Raw genomic sequence first — 22,245 nt, 5'->3', positions numbered from 1 at the left:
TGTTAGATTTTATTATTAGTTATTGTTCATTTCTTACTGTGCCTAGCTTATAAATTAAACTTTATCGTAGGTATGTATGTATAGGAAAAAAACACAGTATACTATATAAACCCTATATATAGGGTTTGGTACTATCCCTGGTTTTAGGCATCCACTAGGGGTGTTGCAACATACTCCCCACAGAAAAGGGAGGACTACTGTATGCCCAAAACAGTGCTTAAAATATATATCCTAGAAACTAGCAGGTGCTTAGGAAATAGGTATTGAATAAAAGAATGAAATAGTATATGTATAAGAAGCACTGAAAAGGATATATTAAAAACTGAAAAAGATGATTACATAGGGGTGGCAGAAGGGGGTCAATGGTGGCAACAAGCCTGCTCAATATATATGTTTTATGTCATTTTGAATTTTGAACCAGGTAAATGCATTATCTGTTAAAAAATAAAATCAAATTTAAAAATAATATGACAGTGCTGGAACAGTGAAGTATGTCAACACTCTTTAACTTCCATATGGAAGAGCAAAAGTACTTGTGTACGTTATCATTTTGTGTGAGGCCTACTTCCTCGCGCGTGGCCCCAGGAGAGTCTTTTTCTTTTTTTTTTTAATTGAGGTATAATTGACCTACTACATTGTATTAGTTGCAGGTGCACAACATAGTGATTCAATATTTCTATACATTACAAAATCATCACCACCATAAATCTAGTTACCATCTGTCACCATACAAAGTTATTACAATATTATTAACTATATTCCCTCTGCTGTATATTTCGTCCCCATGACTCATTTACTTTGTAATTGGAAGCTTGCACCTCTTAACCTCACTCACCTATTTCTCTCCTCTTCCCACTCCTGGGGAGTCCTGAAACTGACAGAGCCCTAGGGCATCAGAGGTGGAAGCCAAGCCCCACCCCACTCCCTTTTCTGTTGGGGGTGGGGCTGGCCACCAGCAAGTGTACCCACAGGGCCTCTCCCTGCCCCCACCTGTTTCTAATTTTAGATGAGATTTCCTACTCATACTTTCATTTTCTGACCGGAGACTCAGTGCACACAACAGCAAGCATCCAGCAAAATCCTCCCTGAAATGTGGATATGACAGAGCAGGAGCCTCCGGTATTTGCACTTATTATTTATCAGGGGTCCTGTTTTTCAAAATGGAATTCCACATTTCTTCTACAATTGGCTACTTTCCATCATAAACAACTAAATCTGATTTTGCTTTTTCTTTAGGATAATAAAGGTGAATAGAAATATCACCACTGTCCTAACATAGTTGAAGTAGAAAATCCAAGAGTTAATGTTGTGCCTAGAAGTTCATACTTCTAAGATGTTTAAGACTTCCATAAGTCTAAACTTTGACAAGACAGAGTTCATGTATGTTTCAGAAATGTTCAGATAAGAAACTGGATACTTTTTCCAGGGTACTCTCCTGGCAGGTCTCTGGCTCACAGATAATCCTTGCGAGGGCCACACACTTCTAGTTTGGGGATCTTCACCTGGCAAATGCCCACAGAGTTGGTTTGGGGTTTAGCTATGGGTTCAGCTGAGGGGGTAATATTTTACTGAAGTGTTGGGAATTCTTCCCAGCATACTTCCTCCTCCTGAGTTCAAGTTCAGACATGCACCTGCATCTGTAGGCAGGAGTCAGGTGAAGTCAGGATGAGAAGAATTCATCCAAGAGAAACAGTTCCTGGCCAGGTGGTGTTGGTGGTCTCCAAATGTGTCCCATTTTATGTGTGTGTGTGTGCATGGCTTCTTTAAGATAAAGCATGGAGGTGGGAGGGAGATAGCACACTGGGGGTACAATTAGGGTTTTTTCTTCCCTCTCACTCTGTTCCTAGGTCATTTAACTGAAGGAAACTTTGACTTCCTGGTGGCCAAACCACTTCCCCTCTCTTCCTCTCTGAACACCCCACACCCACATAGCCCCCTCCTTCTGAAGGGCAGCTTGGTTTGGCAGCACTTCACTTCTCTAACACAACCACCAACGCTCTGCACCTGAGCGGCCCCTGCATCCTAAGCCAAGGCAAAATTGAAATTTGAAGGCACACAACTGCCAATCACAGTTGTCCTCTTGATCAGCTGGGTGGCTGGAGGCAATGGGTAGGTTGAAAACCTTACTGCTTCAAGCATATGTATGAATTTTGTACTCCTGTGTTTCTCAAACTGCTTCCCAGAACACTAGTTCTTTGAGGTGATGAAAGATATTCCCAAGGGAATAAAAGGGTTCTGTGGTCAAATAAATTCAAAGAACATTTCATACTCTCTCTCTGGAGATTCAACACACAGTAGGATAGTAAAGGCTCTGAGAAAGTCTGGAGTAAAGGAACCTTTCTAACATTATTTACTCCCAGTTTCCCAAACTTATTTTTAAAAAGCAAATAAAACCCTTCTTCCCTAACCCCTGCAAAACACAGTAGAAATCCTCCTGTCCAATGCAATCAAGACTAAGAGTTGGTTTGTCAATCATAAGAAGTCTGTTAAACCAGAGAATGCTTAAAAAATGACATGCACTATCTTAAACATTTTATTTAAATTTAAAATACACAAATAGGGCTTCCCTGGTGGCGCAGTGGTTGGGAGTCTGCCTGCCGATGCAGGGGACACGGGTTCGTGCCCCAGTCCGGGAAGATCCCACATGCCGCGGAGCGGCTGGGCCCGTGAGCCATGGCCGCTGAGCCTGCGCATCTGGAGCCTGTGCTCCGCAACGGGAGAGGCCACAACAGTGAGAGGCCCGCGTACCGAAAAAAAAAAAAAAAAAAAAACAACCCACAAATATACAAACATTTGCCAATCTTCTAACATAGAGCCTAGGCTTTTTCTTTGTATGTACCCACTCACTGGAGTTCTGTACCGTCTTTCCTCTATAAATCATAATACATAGTGTGTGGTCTACAATTTCTAGTGTGTGTGTGTTTTTGGCATGTTTCTTTTTATGGAGAGATATCTTAAAGACCATGAAACAATCCAAAAGCATCATTTTTCGTTTTTTTAAAAGAAGTTTTAGGTTCACAGAATAATTGAACAGACAATTCAGAGAGTTCCCATAAATCCCCTGCACCCTCACCCAAAACATACAGCCTCCCCGGTTATCAACATCCTGCACCAGTGTGGTACATCTGCTACAACTGATGAACATACATTGACACATCACTATCATCCAAAGTCCACAGTATACATTACGGTTCACTCTTGTGAAACTATGGGTTGGACAAATGTATAATGGCATGTATCCACTACTGTAGTATCATACAGAATAGTTTCATTGCCCAAAAAATCCTCTGTGCTCTGTTATTCATTGTTCTCTTCTCTCTCAACTGCTGGCAACCACTGATCTTTTTACTGTCTCCATGGTTTTGTCTTTTTTTGAATGTCACATAGTTGGAATCATACAATATGTAGCCTTTTCAGGTTGGCTTCTTTCACTTAGTAATATACATTTAAGCTTTCTTCATGTCTTTTCATGATTTGATAGCTCATTTCTTTTTAGCGTTCAGTAATATTCCATTGACTGGATGTACCATAGTTTATCTATTTCAGCTTAGTTTTTAGAGAACAGATCTTTCTTTTTGTACTCCTATTTCATTGGTTTACATAATAATTAAATTACTCAAACACAATGACAAGTAAAACTGGCACAAACAGGTTTGGAGCAAACAACGATCCATGATGCTAGGTAAACATATGCAACCCAAAGGCTGTGATTAGTGAGTACTTTGCTGGCTTGTGCTACCAAGGGAATGGAAAGCTTCAGGTAATCCATGAGTCTGTTAGTGAAGGGGGGTTGGGAGAACTACTGCATTAACATGCGGAGGAGTTAGTATTCCAGGGCACACTGCTGGGGAAATGCTGACTCAGCCCATGTTCTCCCAAATGTTTTGATTGTGCTTCCTTCGAGAAAAGCATTTTTGTTCACTCACCTTTAACATATGTCTGTTTATGTATTCATAACTACCTCCAGTACTATCAATGGCTACTATTGCAAAGCATGATGTACATAGGGTGAGACTCATCAACAATAAGAATGAATCTCCATCCACGTTCCCAATAGTTTGACTTAAAACAACATTTGGTCTGACTTCTTAGATGGGACTAGGTTATGTTTTTGAACCTCGTAACGTGGCTACAGATAAGCATGTACTAGGATTAGTATGTCAACTCTCCTCTTGCTTATTATGCTCTTGTGCACTGCCTCCCCGGGGCCACTTCAGGACACCTTAGTGTAGAGCGTAACATGGGCTTCGTACATACAGACGTAATCCATTTAGAAGTTCTAGTGTTTTCTTCCCACACCCCTGGGATATATGCCTCCACTTTGGAGGCTGCTGGCCTTATAAACTGCTCAGAGAAATTTAGAAAATCAATTAAAAATTGCTTCAATGCCAAAATGTCAAAGATGGGGGAATGGCAGAGCCTTTCTGAATCAGTGGAGCCCATCTCTCTGTTAAGCAAGCCCTGAGGCTGAGTGAGGATATCTGGGGCTGCTTTTGATCACTCTCAGGGGAGCACAAGCTACCAACAACTAGCACCAGACCAGGTGTGGCTGCCACATTTTCAGATGCTCACTGACAAACTGGAAGCTCATTCAGAAGCTGTATAAAAAGATTAAGCTCCAAGACAAGGTGGGGAGGAGGGAAGGGAATAAGGGAGAAATATTCAAGCCTGTGATGTCCCCTGTTCTCAATACTCTCCATTCCCAACTCCCTCTGGAGAAACACCTAGCTCCAAGCTAACCTTGACCACAAATGGTGATCTCTTCATGAAGAAGCAGACCCTGTTGGAAGCCCAATCCACTATGGCTGTTTCTTGCTGCTGAGATGAGCAGTAGGTGAGTGCAAGTTCCAAGGTTTCTCTTTTTTTTTTTTCGGTATGTGGGCCTCTCACTGTTGTGGCCTCTCCCGTTGCGGAGCACAGGCTCCGGACGCGCAGGCTCAGCAGCCATGGCCCACGGGCCCAGCTGCTCTGCGGCATGCGGGATCTTCCTGGACCGGGGCACGAACCCGTGTCCCCTGCATCGGCAGACGGACTCTCAACCACTGCGCCACCAGGGAAGCCCAAGTTCCAAGGTTTTATCACCCTCTTCCACATACTCAGCCCACAGAGGTCTCAGGAACACTAAGCCGAAGAATATAAAAGCTCCCCTAGCACACAGTGGCGACTCCATCACTTGTAGTGCGGGAACTCAGCACAGGAGAAGACCCAGGCCTCTCCACCAAATCATGCTGAATCATGATTCAAAAACAAAAACCAACAATAACAAAACACCCTCATTACTGGCATTTATTTAAAAAATCTTAAGAGTACAGAATCTGAACAAGACTTTAGAATTGGCCAGTATACTCTAGGTTTTGGTAAGGTTTGGTAATATCAACCTTACCACCATTAAAAATAACTCTACCCCTCCCCTTTGCCTGACTCCCATCAGCCCCTTACTGAAGGCTCTTTCCAAGCACAGCTGACAAGCACCCTGCACAAGGCAACACACAGCACAGCTGCAAAGCAAAGACACTTCCCCCCCTGGGCCCCCACCCGGACGTCTCAGAAGCATCACAGCCCTGAAACGTGCAGATGGTTGCACCTGCCCTGTGCTTGTGGATTTTCTCCAAGGACTCAGAAGGGAACTGCCTGGATGCAGCAAACACAGCACAAACAACAGACGCTTTGTGTCTTGTTAAATGTTCTGTAATCGGAGCTCAACCACACTCTACTCTCTGGTGACAGAGATGCCCATTTGGTGGGGGCTTGCTCTCTCACTGCACAGCCTTTTCCCAAAGTCCTGCTTACAGAATTCAGTTGCTCGAAGCACTGATAAAACCACAGTGTCTTAGATGCCCACAGAGGTTATTAATTAACATTACAATGTCTGTGAACCTTGTCTCAAAAGGAAACCATTATTTATTTTGTTAGTCAAACAACTCCCCTTAGCTCAAAGGTTGTGGATTTTCCTACAGAATTAGTAGGAGTTAGGAGTAGACACTGTAGTTCAGAAAGGACCAGCCACATAATCTATGGTGCCCCATGAAAAATAAAAACGCAGGCCTTGTTCAAAAAGCAGGAAAAAAGTGTCGTTAAAGGTACTAAAATCTAAAATGTTCTTGTTTCTTCTTCAGTCTCTCTCTTGACCTGTCACAGTGTTTTTGTTTTTAATGTTGGATCCTTGGCATGGGGATGCGCTCAGGGCAAGTACAACCTTCATAGGCACCAGGGGCCCCGCCCTGTGACTGGTGCATGAATGTACCTGGTCTACTAGCTACTGGACTGAGGCTTCATGCCAAGCCAGGGGTGAAGAAGTTGAGCTGGGCGTCTCCTCTTCCTGCAGACCCATTGCTCCTATCTACCGCGGATGGGCAACCCCAAGGGTATTGCAACCTCTGCCCTGGGATATTCTAGGTTCCCAGGGATGGGCAACAAGCTCACACCCAGCGAGTCGCCCATCAAACAGAGCCTGGTGCTGCCAGTCTGGGGTCCCTGAAATGCTGTCAGGTACACATGCCCCACACATGCCCTTCCTGTGCTCAGGTCCCCACTGGGTGGGGAGTGGCAGCCATTGCTGGATGTGGATGGTGAGGGGGAAGTTAGTGGTGCCTGGGGTGCCAGAGGGCAGAGGAACAGGCAGCTGAGAACTCCTCCTGGCAAGGTGGGGAGGCAGCAGGAGTGTGTGTGAGCCCAGGCTACAAGCCTTTGGTGCATCCTACATTGACTCCCTGGATGCCACTTACAAAATACAAATCCTAAGTGAAAAAGAAGAGTACAAGATGGAACCTACAAAGCATTAAACCCCAAGTGCCCCTGTGAGAGTCCTGTGGGAGTGTACTAGTCACTTGCCCATTAAGTCACCCTGACTTTAGACCTCAAATGAAACAATTTTGATTGTCTTCCCACCCCAAATATATGTATTTCTAAGATATATATTTATATACGCTTATATATAAAAAAAGCTTTATGTGTTTCCCCCATTTCAACTTTATTTCAGCTATGAGTTAATCAGCAGAGACTGAAGTTTACAAATGTTTTCTACTTAAAAGCTCTTTAAGTCAAGAATATATATCAAAACGGTAAAAGTACTTCTCTCTGAGCACAGGGGACTATAGTCAATATCTTATAATAAACTACAACAGAAAAGAATCTGATAAAGAATATATAACTGAATCACCAGAAACTAATACAACATTGTAAATCAACTATACTTCAATTAAAAAATTTTTTTATTTATTTATTTTTTAAATTAGTTTCTGCTTTATAACAAAGTGAATCAGTCATACATATACATCTGTTCCCACATCCCTTCCCTCATGCATCTCCCTCCCTCCCACCCTCCCCATCCCACCCCTCTAGGTGGTCACAAAGCACCGAGCTGATCTCCCTGTGCTATGCGGCTGCTTCCCACTATCTATCTACCTTACGTTTGGTAGTGTATATATGTCCATGCCTCTCTTTCGCTTTGTCACAGCTTACCCTTCCCCCTCCCCATATCCTCAAGTCCATTCTCAAGTAGGTCTGTGTCTTTATTCCCGTTTTGCCCCTAGGTTCTTCATGAAAAAAAAATTTTTTTTAAAGTACTTATTTCTTGGGCCAAGGTGTTAAAAAGTAATTTTTATACTATTTTCTGGGCATTGTAGTGTTTTTGTTTTTCCATGAATATGGACACATGGATTGCTTTCATAATTAGGAAAAAATAATAAAAATGTTATTTTATAAAGTAATAAAAAAACATACTTTACCTATAGGGAGAGTATGCTGCTCCTTGGACTTTTCTGATACAACCAGTGTTATCTCTCTGTTAACTTAATACCTCCTGGATCATATGAATTTCAAGATTTTCCAGAAGTTTCTGAAGCTAGAGTAAGCAGTTTGAGAGCCACTCTCCACTATTGGCTTACACCCTAGGCTCCTAAATTCTTGCGTAAGGGCCTTGGGCTGGGTCCTGTCCTTTTGTTACTCTCTCCTGGGGAAGAAGAAATGGTTCCTTTTTTGGGGTTACCAAGTTGGGTAGATGCACATTTTTGGAGACAGACATCTATTTTTCCTGTCCCACATCTTGATTGATAAAATATATCCCTTTTTACCAGGTTATGCTAAATTGCAAAGTGCTCAATGTCTGAAGCAACCTCTTGTGTTTTGGAGTCTCTAAATGTGGACAGGAATTTCGTGAGCTGTTATTATAAGAAGCGCTTAGGTCTGAAACTCAATTTAGATACCAAGGAGTATTTCACAGGAAGATTTAAAACTCCATACATGATCAAGAAAAAACTGTGTTCCAATACCCCTGAGCTCTTACTCTACCCATTATGCTTGCAAAGCCCACGTTTCTCCCTGTCAGAGGACCCCAGGTGCTAGAGAGGAAGCAGAGTTCAGAAGGGTAAGCAACGGGCTTGGGACTGGGGTGTGTGTGTGGGCAGGGGGCAGGGCGGGGGGAGTGCTGAGTTCTCCTGGATGCTCAGTGGACATGCACCTCTGCACTTACACCCAACCAGCTAGAGTCTTTGTTCCCTGTTACAATAAGCACAGCCAGGCAGAGCCTGCATCCCAGGACTGAGAGGAACAAACACTTGGGAAAACAACCCCTCCACATAGACCATCAACACACACCAAATAGGCTAGTACATAAATTGTGTTGTCTTATTCTCAGAAAAACAATCACAGGAGCTATTTTAAATATTCCACTTCCATGAGTGTGCGTGTTGCAGGGGGGATACCTGTGTGCAGGATTTTATGTTTAAGATGCTAGTGGTTATGTTTTCTATTGTCTTTTTTTTAATTTGAGGAAAATAAAAATATGAAAACCTAGACTTACAGAACTGAGATGTTAAAGGGTAGTTATTTGCTTAATCAAAGCCCCACATACCTTTACATACTGAGTTTCCTCAGAGTCTGTTCAGCAATTTACAAACCCTCAATAAACACTTATCTTCTTAGAAAAAACACCACTTGGGTATATCTGTAGTTTTACATGCTAATGTCATAAAGCAAATTTTCAAGTCAAGTTCAAGATAGCTACTGCAATGGACTTGAGGACACGGTGGCGGGGGAGGGGGAAGCTGGGGTGAAGTAAGAGTGCCATGGACATACATATATACACTACCAAATGTAAAATAGATAGCTAGTGGGAAGCAGCCGCATAGCACAGGGAGATCAGCTCGGTGCTTTGCGACCACCTAGAGGAGTGGGATAGGGAGGGTGGGAGGGAGGCTCAAGAGGGAGGGGATATGGGGATATATGTATGCATATGGCTGATTCACTTTGTTGTACAATAGAAACTAACACAGTATTGTGAAGCAATTATACTCCAATAAAGATCTATTAAAAAAGAAAAGAAAAAGAAAAAAAATAGCTCCTACATACCTGCTGAGTTTTTATTTCAATTTCTGAAGCTCCTTTAGAGGGAAGAGTAGACTTACTACTTATTATAAGTCCTTCAAATTCATCTTCTTTCCCTATCCGCCTAGCTATAGCTTTCATGCTAGGGTAGAGAATGTCAGTTCTATTAAAGAAGAGAGACAGAAATTAACAAACGTTTTTTCTCTCTCAGATTCTCTGACAATTCTTTTCATTCATGTTCTGTTTCCTGTCATCATGCATAGACCTCCCAACTTATCACAGCCACTTACATCGACATCTAAATCCACCACAGTTACCACTCCCTTAGTCAATATTAAATTGTTAGGCCTTTTCCCATTGGGCACATTTAATTTCAGTCTTCATTCTTCAAAATATTGACAAGACTTCTCACTCCCTGTTTACCAGGAAAGCTGACTGTCATAACTCATAAGATAGACAATTTGGACTAGGCCACCAAAGTGAGCCCTAATACCCTCAGTAAGGTCCTGGGGTGGTGGCTGGGTGCTTAGTGAATGCTTGTTTGGTTACAGACACATGGCAGAAACCACATGCCTTTCCCATCAGCTAAGTCATCCCAGCCAGGGCTTGAAGTTGAGAAAACAACCCAGCATTCTGCAGACTGAACACCTCATGCTGCACCATACTGTAACCTTGGCTGTGAGGCCTGAAGCTCTCAGAGACTCATTAGACTTGGGTCTAATGGGGCAGAGAGTGGAGAGGAGGTCACGGCAGCAGCACTCCCCACTCAATTTTCGCTGGGATCCTATGAGCTAAAAAGCTTAGAGTTAGCACTGAAGGGACACTTCAGAAGCACCAGTTCCCAGGGACAGAACTCTGGGAAAATGATATACAGTGTTGCTCAGTGGAATCTAGGGCTGTCCCTGCAGTCAATGGAACTCAGCTTCTCCTGTAAAGCACTGTTCATAGAGACACACTGCCCAGCTTCCTCTGTGATCAGTGGGGCTAGGCAAACCAAATTCATGGACCAAATGTCACCCTCAGAGCAAGGGCAGTAATCTGCCAGATCCCAGGTTCAACCCCTTCACATGAATTTCCCCCTGAGTACACTCACCCATAGAGTTCCGAGAACTGTTTGTGGAGAGAGGGAGAATTGATGTCCTGGCCTCGCAGCTTGAGTCGGCCCCAGTGCTCCTTTAGCACTTCCAGTTGCTTCCAGAGCACCAGAAATGATCTCAGCAAAGCAAGGGACATCACTGCATCACATGGGCCCCCCAGCAGCCTGGAGGTCTTTGGGCTGCTTTGGAACCGACTTCTGAATCCTTGCACTCTGGACAAATCTGGCTGAAAGCATTACAGAAATTCTTTTTTTTAATTTTATTAGTCATAGACCACTACAGGATGACCTTTTACATTCATTCAGCTCATGCAGAATGAAGTCTTTGGAGAATGACCTTTCTCCCCAGGAGGAATGTTTTACAGGCCAGCAGCACATGTAGAGCTTAGAGAGTATAAGCATCCTTCCTGAATAGACAGTATATAGAAAGGAGAGAAATGTCTCCATTTCAATTTTCTGCTTGAGCTGTGAACCACTCACTTTAAAACTCTTTTACTTGGGTGCCAACATTTTATCTGCCTTTGAAAAATTGAGCCTTTCATGTTTAGCCTCTGCATTTTGGAAAGAGCTCTTCCACACACTCAAGATTTAACAACCCATCATGGTAGAGCTATATTATAACTTTAAATTGGGGATTTTACCCATTTTATGGGTAAGGAAATGGAAACTTAAGTTTATCTTATCTCCTATTCCTCCTCCCATCCTTTAAAAGTTAGGCAGAGAACATGTCTCTTGATTTGAATTTATTATTCAATAGGAAATTTCACTTTAAAATTATGATTTGTTCATTCATTCTTTGGTGCTTTCCTTAAATAAGTGTTTGTTGAGGGGCTGCTGTGAGTCCAGGAGGACGTGAAGGGAATAAGGTTTTCAGGTCCCTGCTCTCCTGCACCAGCGATGTGAGGGCCAGGGATACCCAGAGAGTGACAGACAGAAGGGGAACCTGTATCCCACTCTCAGCCTGAAGACAGTGTCTCAGTTATAGGAAAAGGAGCTTTCCTTTGCACACCTGGACCATGATGTTATGACAGGAAGGGACTCAGAGGACATTCAGGTAACAACACCTTGGACACTCAAGTTTCCTGGCCAGGAACAGGAAGAACCACCACATGATGTAACTGGACCCTAGATCAGTGTTATTAACATATGGTGAGGGTAGGATGGGGGTGGGGCCACCAGAAAGAGAGGTGGTTAGGGGAAGAACTACAAGCAAGACCAAGGGGAGAGTGAACTCCTGCCAACAGCTGGCAACCCTTCCACCTAGTAGCCTACCTCCTCAACAATCAGCTAATTCATGCGTTTCCAAATTTATTTTATCCTCAGAAGCCTTTCAGCAAATGAAATCTTACTCAGTGACCCAAGATATCCAACAGACCAAGGCCAAGCATGGTGACAAGGAGGGGGCTGCCTACAGGCCATGTAGTTGGGCCCCTCTGCTCAAAAAGCCCCAAGGTGCCTCTGAGGAACCCAGGGCTCCTGGGACCATTTTAAAGGTCCTGAGCTAATCCATCACCTTCACTTGGGAGTCTTAGAGACTGAAGTCTAAGAGGCCATAGAACTGGTGGCATAGCTGGGACAGGAAACCTAGAGTCCTAAGTCACAGGCAGTATAAATTCCAGTGCTGCCTTTTGTCTATGAATATTGAAATACTCTTAAATGGAACCAATCATAAAATAAAACTAATTAAAATAAATAATAATTTAAAAGCAAACTTACCTTGTTAATATATTCCTGTTAAGAGAAGTCTTCTCTTCCTAAGTGTTTTACAGGATGGGAGAAGGAACAGGAAACAGGATAAAGAACAAGGCAGGGGAGGGTAGAATTGTCAGGGAAAGATGGTAATCCATCAGAAACAGGGCCAAAAGAGAGTAAACAGAAGGACCAAAGGGCCCTTTGGCAGGCTTCTTGGTCTTGGCACTACTTGGTCTATATCCAGCTTTGCAAATGCTCCCTCTGGGTGAAGCACTGAATCCCACTGTGGAATTCAGTGGCACATCTAACATACTTCCTTTTCCACTAGTTGGCCTGAAATGGACTTGTGACTCAGTTTTAGCCAGTGAGACACAAGAAAAATCTACTGGAAGTCTTCTGAAAAAGATTTCCCTTCTTGATAAAAAGACAAAGCCCCTTAAGGAGAAAGCTTTTTTGCTCCTGTCTTCATCTTACAAGGATGAGGGAGACATTTTGCTGACATACCCAGGATGGCAGAGCTGGGTGCCTGCACCAACATGAACTGCCTCCTTCTAGACCTGTTTGGAAAGATTAATACACTTTCTAATTTAAGGCATGACTAGTTACTTCTAGCAGGTGCACCCTAACTGGCACAGAGGGGTATTGGCTCAAAGGTGGGAGATCAGATAAAGCTTCTGCAAGAGTGGTTTGGAAGTTGAAATCTGAAGGATAAGTAGGAGTTAATCAGATGATGAAGCAGAGAGTGGGAGGACAGGGAAGTTTTCCACCAGAGGGGCCAGTTTGCATGAAGGTACTGAGGAGAGAGCATGGTGCATCTGACAATATAAAAGAAGTTGAGGGTAGAGATATTGGCAGGATTCAGGTTGTGAAGATCTGGTTAAGGCACCCAGACTCTACTCTCAGGGCATCTGGAAGTCATTGAAGAGTTATAGGAGGGGAGTGACACAATCGGGTTTGCATTTTAAAATATTATCCTGGTGAATGGACGTGAAGGAGGCAAAGGGAATACAGGGAGTCCTTTGGAGGTTATGATCTTGGCCCAGCATTAGGAGATGACAGTTATTTGGACTGGTGGAGGGGAGTGCTGAGGGAGGATGGAGAAAACGTGAAAGATATTAAAATAATAGGATAGTAGAACTTGGTGTCTGATTGTGGGGTATGATAGACAGAAATCAAAGGTGGGTGTCCAGATTTTTTTTGCCTGGGCAACTGGGCAGATGGTGGTTAACTGACAGGGAATAAGGAAGGAGGAGCCCATTTAGGGGCAGTAAAATGAGCTCAGTTTGGGACACAGTGTCTCTGAGATGGAACAAGGCAGTTGAACATATGAATCTGATAGGATTGAGATTTGGACTAGACATGTAAATTTTGGAGTCATCGCATAAAGCCATCCAAGTTATAAAAGTAGTTGGGTTTGCCCATGGAGAGGGGGAGGAGTGGAGCAATATCGTGGATAAGGGTACGAGGGAGCTCCAGGGCCAGACTGTTAGGCTGGAACCTGGGTTTCTTTTCTCTCTCGGCAAGTGACTTTTAGGCATATCATTGAACCTTTTTGAGTCTTGGTATTCTTATCTATAAAATGAGAATAATGAAAGTACCTACCTCATGGGATTATTGTGAGAATTAAAGAAATTAATAGTTAATAAAGCCTCTGAACAGATCTCAATCATAGATATTATTAATTAATAATGTTCTATTAATAGTGTTCAGGGCCAACTTATTGATTAGACACAGAAGGCACAGTGCTTAGGGCCCACAAAATGTTTTAATTTCTTTTAAAATCAGAAAAAAAAGAATATTTAGGTTGAATAAAATGCTATAATTTATGATATTAATATATTTTTCTTTATATTAACACAGTTGTAAACTATAACACTTCATGTTTTTTGATGGAGAAATGGGTCCACAAAGACAAAGGTGGCTAGAGTCATGGAAGTCAAAATGCAGCCCTGGCAGTGGTGGAAGTGGGACAGAACCCAAAAAGCAACATTTTCAGGATGGGCAGAGGTAGGGGACTTGACACAGAAGTCTGAGAAGGCATGGCCTACGATGTTGGAGGAAAACTGGAGAGAGTTGTGCTTTAGAAGCTAAGGGCAGAGAGGCTTCAAGAAGGACACACTGTGTCAAATGCTGCTAAGGGTTCAGGTTGGAAGGGGACTGAAAAGTATCCAGGAGATTTAGTGACAAAGACCACGGTGCTCTCAGTGAGAGCAGTCTTGGTGAGATGAGGAAGAAGACAGATCACAGTTTCTAAGGAGTAGATGGAAGGTAAGGAAATGGAAATGGCTGGTGCAGAGACTTTGGCTCTGAAAAGGGGACTCTTTAAATGGGGGCACTGGCTAGCTTACCCCATGTCCAGACAAGTCTCTGTCTAGTTCCAGAATCATGCAGAATTGTTTCAAGTTATGATACTAGGGGGACTACTGGCTCTTGGTACCTTAGAGCTTCAGGGAGACAAGTCCGGAGAAGGGAGTGCTTGCCTAGGAGTCCATGGGCTAGGGGAGTGATGCAGACAGGAGCCAGGCTGGAGATGTTCACCTGGGGCCTCTGTCATACCCTGCCAACTCCAGCCCGAAATGTGTGAGACTCACAAGGAAAAGCAGCCAGTTGGAGTTCAAATTGGTTTCAACGGACCGCCCCCCATGAAGTTTGTTCTAGTTTTAAAATTAAAAGAAATAGATATACCACTGATCATGGGACTTGCTGTGAAAGAACGTACTTCGGAGGGGCTCTCACGGGCTACCCCTGCTTCACTGCTGCTCCCATGTGGCATAAGCACAGTCCTGGAACCCTGGGAGAGGCTATGGAATGGATGAAGCTATCTAGTCCATCCCCCAGATAGAAAGGTCCTTCAGTACAACGCAGCACTGGTCAAGTACGTAGACCGTTCACCAAGAATACCTGCGTATTTTTGTCGTGGCCTGCCATCCTGGGGGACCCTCCATGATCATATGATAGTTACTCAGAAGGACATCTTCCATTAGCAGCTGCTTGCGCGCCACCTCTCCATGAGCCACCTTGAGGTCACGGTCACTCAGCCTACAGAGGCATAGCTAAAAACAAAAAGGAACAAAATGAAACCAAAACATCCGTTTTGAACACTTCTATGTATCCTTTACATGTGGTTTTGAGGGAGAAAATTAGGAGTAGTTGTGTTTACAAGCCCCATGCTCTCAACTATTAAAAAAAATCCATAAAAATCAGAGCAACATATCTTGCTCAAAGTCCCCCTTGAACATATCAGACTTTCGGCTCTGTGTGGAAGTCCAAGCTTCCTAAACCTTATGGTGGTGTCCGTATGTGGTGCATGCATAGTGTGATACATGTATGCACAGGGAAAATACTGGAAAAAAAACAAAATGAACTGTGACCATCCCCTAGTGGGGGACTATGATTAATTTTTTTTAAACCATTCTTACTATTTTACTTTAAAAAAAATCTTTTTACTTATGGAAAATTTTGATCACATACAAAAGCAAACAGAATAGCTCCCATCACCCGGCCCTAAGAACCACCAACCTATGGCCAGTCCTGCCACATCTTCATCACTCCCCACCTCCGTATTATTTTGAAGCAAATGTGTCATTGACTTTAATGTTGTTAATAATACTTTTTTAATATTTTCTATTTAAAAAAATGAAAACACAATAATACTTGCTTAAATAATCAGGGGGAAACATATAATTGAAAGAAGTTCTCCCTTTGAGTCCTGCTTAAAGAGTTCTCTTCCTACTACTGTAGGTTGGTCAGTAGTCACACGTCTCTGAACTGCCAGCCTGGGAGTTACTCTAAGAGTTCCCGAGAGTGACCAGAAATGGATGACCACTCCCCCAGATCATTATTAGCCATGAGTATTTCAGCTGTTTCAAGTCTGATGCCAGCTGAAACCATGATTTTCTTCTGTCATAAGAAAACATGACTCACCTTGCAGCACTGGGTTTACAGTTTTATAACCAAACACCTTGCTTATCTCATAAATTATTCACCGCTGACTAGAGTATGAAGGATCAGACCTATGGACCCAATGGCACCTGCTTTGCAGTCTGCATTCGGCTCTCTCTCTGACAAGTGGGAAGACCTATCCTACTTGCATCTTATATTCTAGGGTATCTGGGCTGCTACTTGTAACTGGAAACGGTCCTCCATCTTCCAGAAATGCTCTCCAAGGGAACAGCACAAATGCCTAAAAGAACCAAATAATAAATATAATAATGCTGCAAAATAATGTCCATAAGAAATAGACATTTGTATATGAACAAGATGTCTGTGTCTGCACATCAAAACACTGTGGGATGATTTCTCTATTATGTAGAAATAGTTCCTGATGGATAGTCCCTGATGATGCACAGGAGAGAGTAGTAATCTTATTTTTTAAACTGATTTTTCAGAAAGTGACTAAACACAGAGGGTACTTAAGATTTCAGTGTAAATAGTCAACACCAGTATTTAGAAGTCCCAGAATAGTATAAAACCAATGGTACATATTTATAATAAAAAAAATAAACTTACTCAAATTTTTTCAATATTACAAACCTTAAACCTTATCTCCATTGTGCTCCAGTTCTAGGCATCAACTCAAAACCAATGCCACAATGTTACACGTGGGCCTCTGTCTTCTCCACATCACTGTCCAACAGCCAAGGCATCCCCTACTCCCTGGGGCATGACATGCAGTCCTGGATATAGTGGGCCTGTCCACCTGACCCCATTCTACACTTCCAGACTCGGTACTGGCTTCAGACAATTCCTAGAGTTGGAGTCGATTCAGGTAGCAGGGAGCCAGGACACCTGCATCCACCTAACCCCAGGCAACACTCAAAGGCAGCAGGAGCAGGCCCAATGGTCAAGGTCCAACCCTGTCTTCGGGTCTAAATGAGGGTCAAGGCTTGGGCCAAGAGTCACTGTCTTGTAGCTAGGGAAGGTAGAAGTGTGAGACTTACATGGGGTTGATGCTGGCATTACTTGGCTTAGCTTTGTAACATAAAAACATTAAGTTGGAGGTTTTGGAGTCAAAAGATCTGGGCTTGTGAGGTGGTTTTAAAGATATGCCCACAGGGACTTCCCTGGCGGTCCAGTGGTTAAGACTTTGAGCTTCCACCGCAGGGAGCACGGGTTCAATCTCTGGCTGGGGAACTAAGTTCTCACTGTGAGGCCAAAAAAAATAGATATGTCCACAAATTCTTTTTTTTTTTTTTAAGATTTTTGTTGATGTGGACCATTTCTAAGTCTTTACTGAATTTGTTACAATATTGCTCCTGTTTTATGTTTTGTTTTTGTGGCCACGAGGCATGTGGAATCTTTGGCTTCCTGACCAGGGATCAAACCCACACTCCCTGCATTGGAAGGCGAAGTCTTAATCAATGGACTGCCAGGGAAGTCCCAGTCCACAAATTCTTTGATTCTCTTCCCATTAAGAGTTGCAGGGCTTCCCTGGTGGTGCAGTGGTTGAGAGTCTGCCTGCCAATGCAGGGGACACAGGTTCAAGCCCTGGTTTGGGAAGATCCCACATGCCGTGGAACGACTAGCCTCATGAGCCACAATTACTGAGCCTGCGCGTCTGGAGCCTGTGCTCCGCAACAGGAGAGGCCGCAATAGTGAGAGGCCCGCGCACCGCGATGAAGAGTGGCCCCCGCTTGCCACAACTAGAGAAAGCCCTCGCACAGAAACGAAGACCCAACACAGCCATAAATAAATAAATAAATAAATAAATAAAAAAAAAAAAAAAAAAAAGAGTTGCAGCACCTTGACCACAGCTTCATGAGAGATCCTGAACCAGAACTACCCAGCTAAGCTGCTCCCAGACTCCTGAGCCTCAGAAACTATATGAGATAATTAATGTTTATTGTGTTAATCTGCTAAATTTGGGGGTAATTTGCTCTGAAGCCATAGATAACTAATACAGTTTGTGACCTAGTGTTGCCATGACTATGCAGCAGTCTGATCTCTGGCCTTCTAGAACCTCAAACTCTTTAGTTGTAGCAGGTGGGTAATATAGTTAGTGCCTAGGAGCAATAATAGTTGCCAGGATTACATTCGATAACGCATGTTGTTACGGGGCTGTTCAAAACTCAGCTGCTGACCTAATTTATGTATCGTAATTGCTATCATTATTATTTATTACATGGAAGAGATCAGGTGTTGGTTTTGCTACCAGCTGTGAGCAGATAAGCTGTTGTCCCAATTAGCCTGTTGAGCGGTTCAGAGGGAGAGCCCCTGACTGGGAATAACAGCAGGCCATGGGGGCCTAGCCCACTCTACCACGTGAGTGAAGGGGAGCCTACCAAGGCTAAAGGGCATTCCAGCACAATGCACGTTTGATTGGTATAAAAAATAGCTCTCAACACACCTGGAGGCTCTGTGGATCCAGCGGCTGTGGCAGGCTGAGCTGGGAAGCAAAGATGCTCTTCATGAGAGAGTTGCTCAGTGGCGGCAACCCATGCTACATGTCATCTGTGACAGACTGGTAGGCAGGAGCATTTCCAGCTGCCAAAAATGTTCTTCTACCAAAACAGAAGGGAATCTCATTAACAGCAGTTACTCAAGTTTCTAAAGCTCAAAACTCTCTTCAAGGTTACTGGAGCAAGATAACATTTTGAGATATCAACAGGTTTCTTCCTCAGCAACATCATCCCTCACTCCCTTTTCTTTACACACTGCCCTTCACTCTCACAATTCACAGCCCTCAAGGGAAAGGTAGCTATCCTCTAGACTAGCACGGTCTAACTGCAGAACTTTCTGCAGGGCGGAAATGTTCCATATTTGACTGTCCAATATGGTAGCCACTAGCCACATGCAGCTGTTGAGCACTTGAAATGTGGCTACCATGACTGAGGAACTGAATTTTAGGTCTTATGTCACCAAAATCAATATTAATTTAAACTTTTAAATTAAAATAGCCACATGTGACTACTGCACTGGACAGCTCAGTTGTAGCTCTAGAACAAAGACATCAGTTGTTAAATTTATTTTAAGACCAGTAGCTGAGACAGCAATTCTTGATATGTAAAATCAAATTTTAAATTAAATAATAAGAGCCTGGGGTTTGAGAGAGAAAGCTTCTTGTTTTGTTTTGAACAAAACTTGGCTTTGCATACCAAGAACCAAAAATCCTGAAGACTAGAGCATGAAATTTATACCATAAGTCACAGAGAAGGAAGTATGCTTGATAAATTACAATCATTTTCTTGCCCCAAAGGAAATGAGTTTAGCGAGCAAGGAAAGACTGTCTCTAGAGCTTAGATCTTGTGGATGCCCAAGAAAAGATGATGAAACAGGATCAGTCGCGGGGGGATCCAAAAGGTCCCCAGGACAGAAGGGATCTTTTGCCTAAATCCTCCATGGGCTTTGCCAAGTCATGCATAAAGCAGGTATCAAAAAAGAGATTAGCAATGACTGAGGGAGATGTTAGCACTGATGGAAACGAGGCAGCCTCCCAGAGATGAGCAGATAGTCCAGTGTTGTGGAAAGGCCTGGGGAGTGCCAAAGACCCCACGAGGGGGTGTCCAAGCCGGGTGCTGAGCAGCAAGCCAACCAGAAGAGATCTGGGATTGGACAGAGATGGGTGAGGTAGCCACTCCTCTTCAACTGCTGGGATGATTTATAAGCACCCCCAGGAATTTAGATCACCTCTGAGAAGGATAAAGGAGGAGAAGGGTGTGGCGTAAGGCTTAAGTTAAGGTCCTGTATTAGTGCTGCCTTGACATCTGGTAAAATTGGGAGGGCTTTGAATGACCTAACTATAAGTTCCCCTGCCTACTCTGCTCCCACGGTTAAGGTCCCCTAGTCAAACAAACTTCCTTATCAAAGGGACCAAGTACAATCCCTGCTTATCCGCAAGGAGTGGTTTCAGTTCCCTGCCAGACCACCAAATTATTCAAATGAACCAATCACATCCTCCTATGGGAGCCAGGAAGCACTATATCCTCTTGATACTACAAAGCCTGCCTCTCAAGCCCCTAGTTGTTCACTCTGGTCACAAGTACAAATCCTCTGTGGCCCTGCATGGCATGCTATGTTCTATTCCCCTCGGCTGTGAGTATATGTGACGAGTAAACTGCTGTTGATCTCATCTGTCCAGTATTTAGTGTCATGTGTTTGGCCATCCCCATAACCTTGGGGCAGAATCCCTCCCTCACCAACAGGGTAAAGAGGAGGCAATTAAAACAAAGGTAAAAGGGGATAATCTTGAATTAATTGATTTTATATCTCAAACTGACCACTTTAAACTGTAAATGTGGCTGAATGACACGGAATTGAAAAGTTTAATCTTTTTGTCATCAGCAGAAGCAGGGGCTTATGAACTTAAGTTCAAAGACAGATAAAGGTAGCTCTATTATTTGCATATCAAACCACTGTACTAGTGCAAAAATCATACCACCCTTTTCATGTTTTTGTGAGAATTAACAAAAGATAGTTGCATACAGTTATATACTGAGACACTGAATAAAAACATTGACTTATCCTGATAGCTCAAGGATGGCGCTTGGAGTTGCTCAATGGATACATAAACATTTTCTCCTGTTTCTCGTATCATTCACATGCTTTCTCATGATTCTCAGTGAGTCCTGCCAAGAGGCCCATGATTCATTCAACACCCATGTGACAGTGATGTATCAAGCATCTACTATGTACAGGGTGCTGTGTCAGAAACTGTCTGAGATACAAAGACGGGTCCCCCATGGGTCTGACCTTCTAGCCCAGTAGGGTCCAGGGAGGCAGAGCTCAGTATCCAGCCGCTTCTGACCTTCCTCTAAACTCCCAAGGCACCTTCCATATACATACCTCCCTTATAGGTTGTATGTATCTTCTTAAAACAATGGTACTGCAGACAAAAAAATGTCGCCTGCCATTCCACTAAACAAAGAATGTTGCCTGCCACCAAGTCATCAGCCAATACAGCTGCTCCCCAACGGTGCACCCTGAGGGGAATTCAGGATAGAAAAAAACAGGATACTGGCCCTAGATAGGTAAGATGCATATCTAAGAAATCAGTTTAATGAGTCCAGACTCTTGCATCTTCCCATACGTAGAAAAGCACTAAAATCATTAACTTGTGATGTCTGTTTTTTGTGATTAGCAGTAGTCCTTTGATGTTCAACCACACGGGTCTTTTGCTGTTTTTTCAGCAAAAACTCCTCTATATCCTGGCTCCTCCCTTACCTCTTCAGAGCAGATCCTCAGAGCTATCTGAGAGGCTGTCTCCCAGGCTATAGTCCTCAGTAAGGTTCCCAAATAAAACATTTGCAATTTTTAGGCTGTGCATTTTTCTTTAGCCAACAGTACCAAAAAGCAGAGTATTCTAATGGAAACATTTATTTTCAGCCTAAATCAAGAGCACAGAAGCCCAATATCCCACAAACCTCTTCCTGGTTGACTCCTTCCATGTCATTCCTATGCTTTTCTCCCACCAATCCACAAAATTATTTTCTCTCTCTCAGCCTCTGGGTCCAGCTTTGTTCGCTGTAAGGCCAACTGGCCGGAGGCAGGGGAACGCAATCAGATTCACAGGGTGCATCAGACAGAAACTCTCTGGACCACCCAGTTCCAGAAACTGACCTGGAGACTTTCCGGACCACCCAGTTCCAGGAACTGACCTGGGGACTTTCCACCCAGCCCAGCCTTCCCGCCTTTCCAGGGGCGGGACTAACAGTCCCAAGACTGACGCAACCGGCACCAGATATTGCCACGATACCCGAAGAGACCACCAAATAAGGAATACCCTGCGCCCTCCCAGATTCACCACATCCCTTTCCCTTCTTCCCCTATAAAATCTTGCCCAACCCTCGCCCGGGTGCGACTTCTCTGGCCCCTTTCTCTCGGACCAGTGAACCTCGCCCAGGAGCGCCCCCTAATAAAGCTCACTTGAAGCTTTCCTCTGTTTCGCGATGCCGTTTGTTAAGATCCGACCTTACATTCGCACCTTACTGTTGACTGTATTGCTTATATTTTAAAATTTCTTTTTTGTTTATTATGGTGTTTTAACATCTTTAAAAAACCTTGCTGGCTGGGGAGAGTCTGCCCTTCCCTGCATAGCCAATTCTTAGAGATAGCTAAGGGCCCAGCATGCCTTTGATATGCAAACTAACCAATCTGAGCCATACTTCCTCTGACCCTTGCAACCCAAGAGGCAATAT

General features: G+C 43.5%; 1 protein-coding gene across 1 annotated transcript in view; it reads right to left on the bottom strand.

Moving 5' to 3' along the window:
* The window catches only part of LOC308625885 (uncharacterized protein), a gene marked incomplete at its 3' end in the record, with an annotated part of 150,517 nt that overhangs the window by 28,092 nt on the left and 100,180 nt on the right, over nt 1-22,245 (bottom strand). The window contains 8 exon segments of the mRNA XM_081250488.1: nt 7,728-7,792; nt 7,794-7,843; nt 9,349-9,487; nt 10,418-10,633; nt 15,014-15,165; nt 16,200-16,295; nt 18,459-18,551; nt 18,555-18,609. Coding sequence (XP_081106614.1) covers nt 7,728-7,792; nt 7,794-7,843; nt 9,349-9,487; nt 10,418-10,633; nt 15,014-15,165; nt 16,200-16,295; nt 18,459-18,551; nt 18,555-18,609 — 866 coding nt within the window.

The sequence above is a fragment of the Mesoplodon bidens genome (assembly GCF_964165515.1).
Source record: "Mesoplodon bidens genome assembly, chromosome: 12".
NCBI classification, from domain to species: Eukaryota; Metazoa; Chordata; class Mammalia; order Artiodactyla; family Ziphiidae; genus Mesoplodon; species Mesoplodon bidens.
Note: the sequence above shows the minus strand (reverse complement) of the source record. Positions and strands in the feature narration are given on the sequence as shown.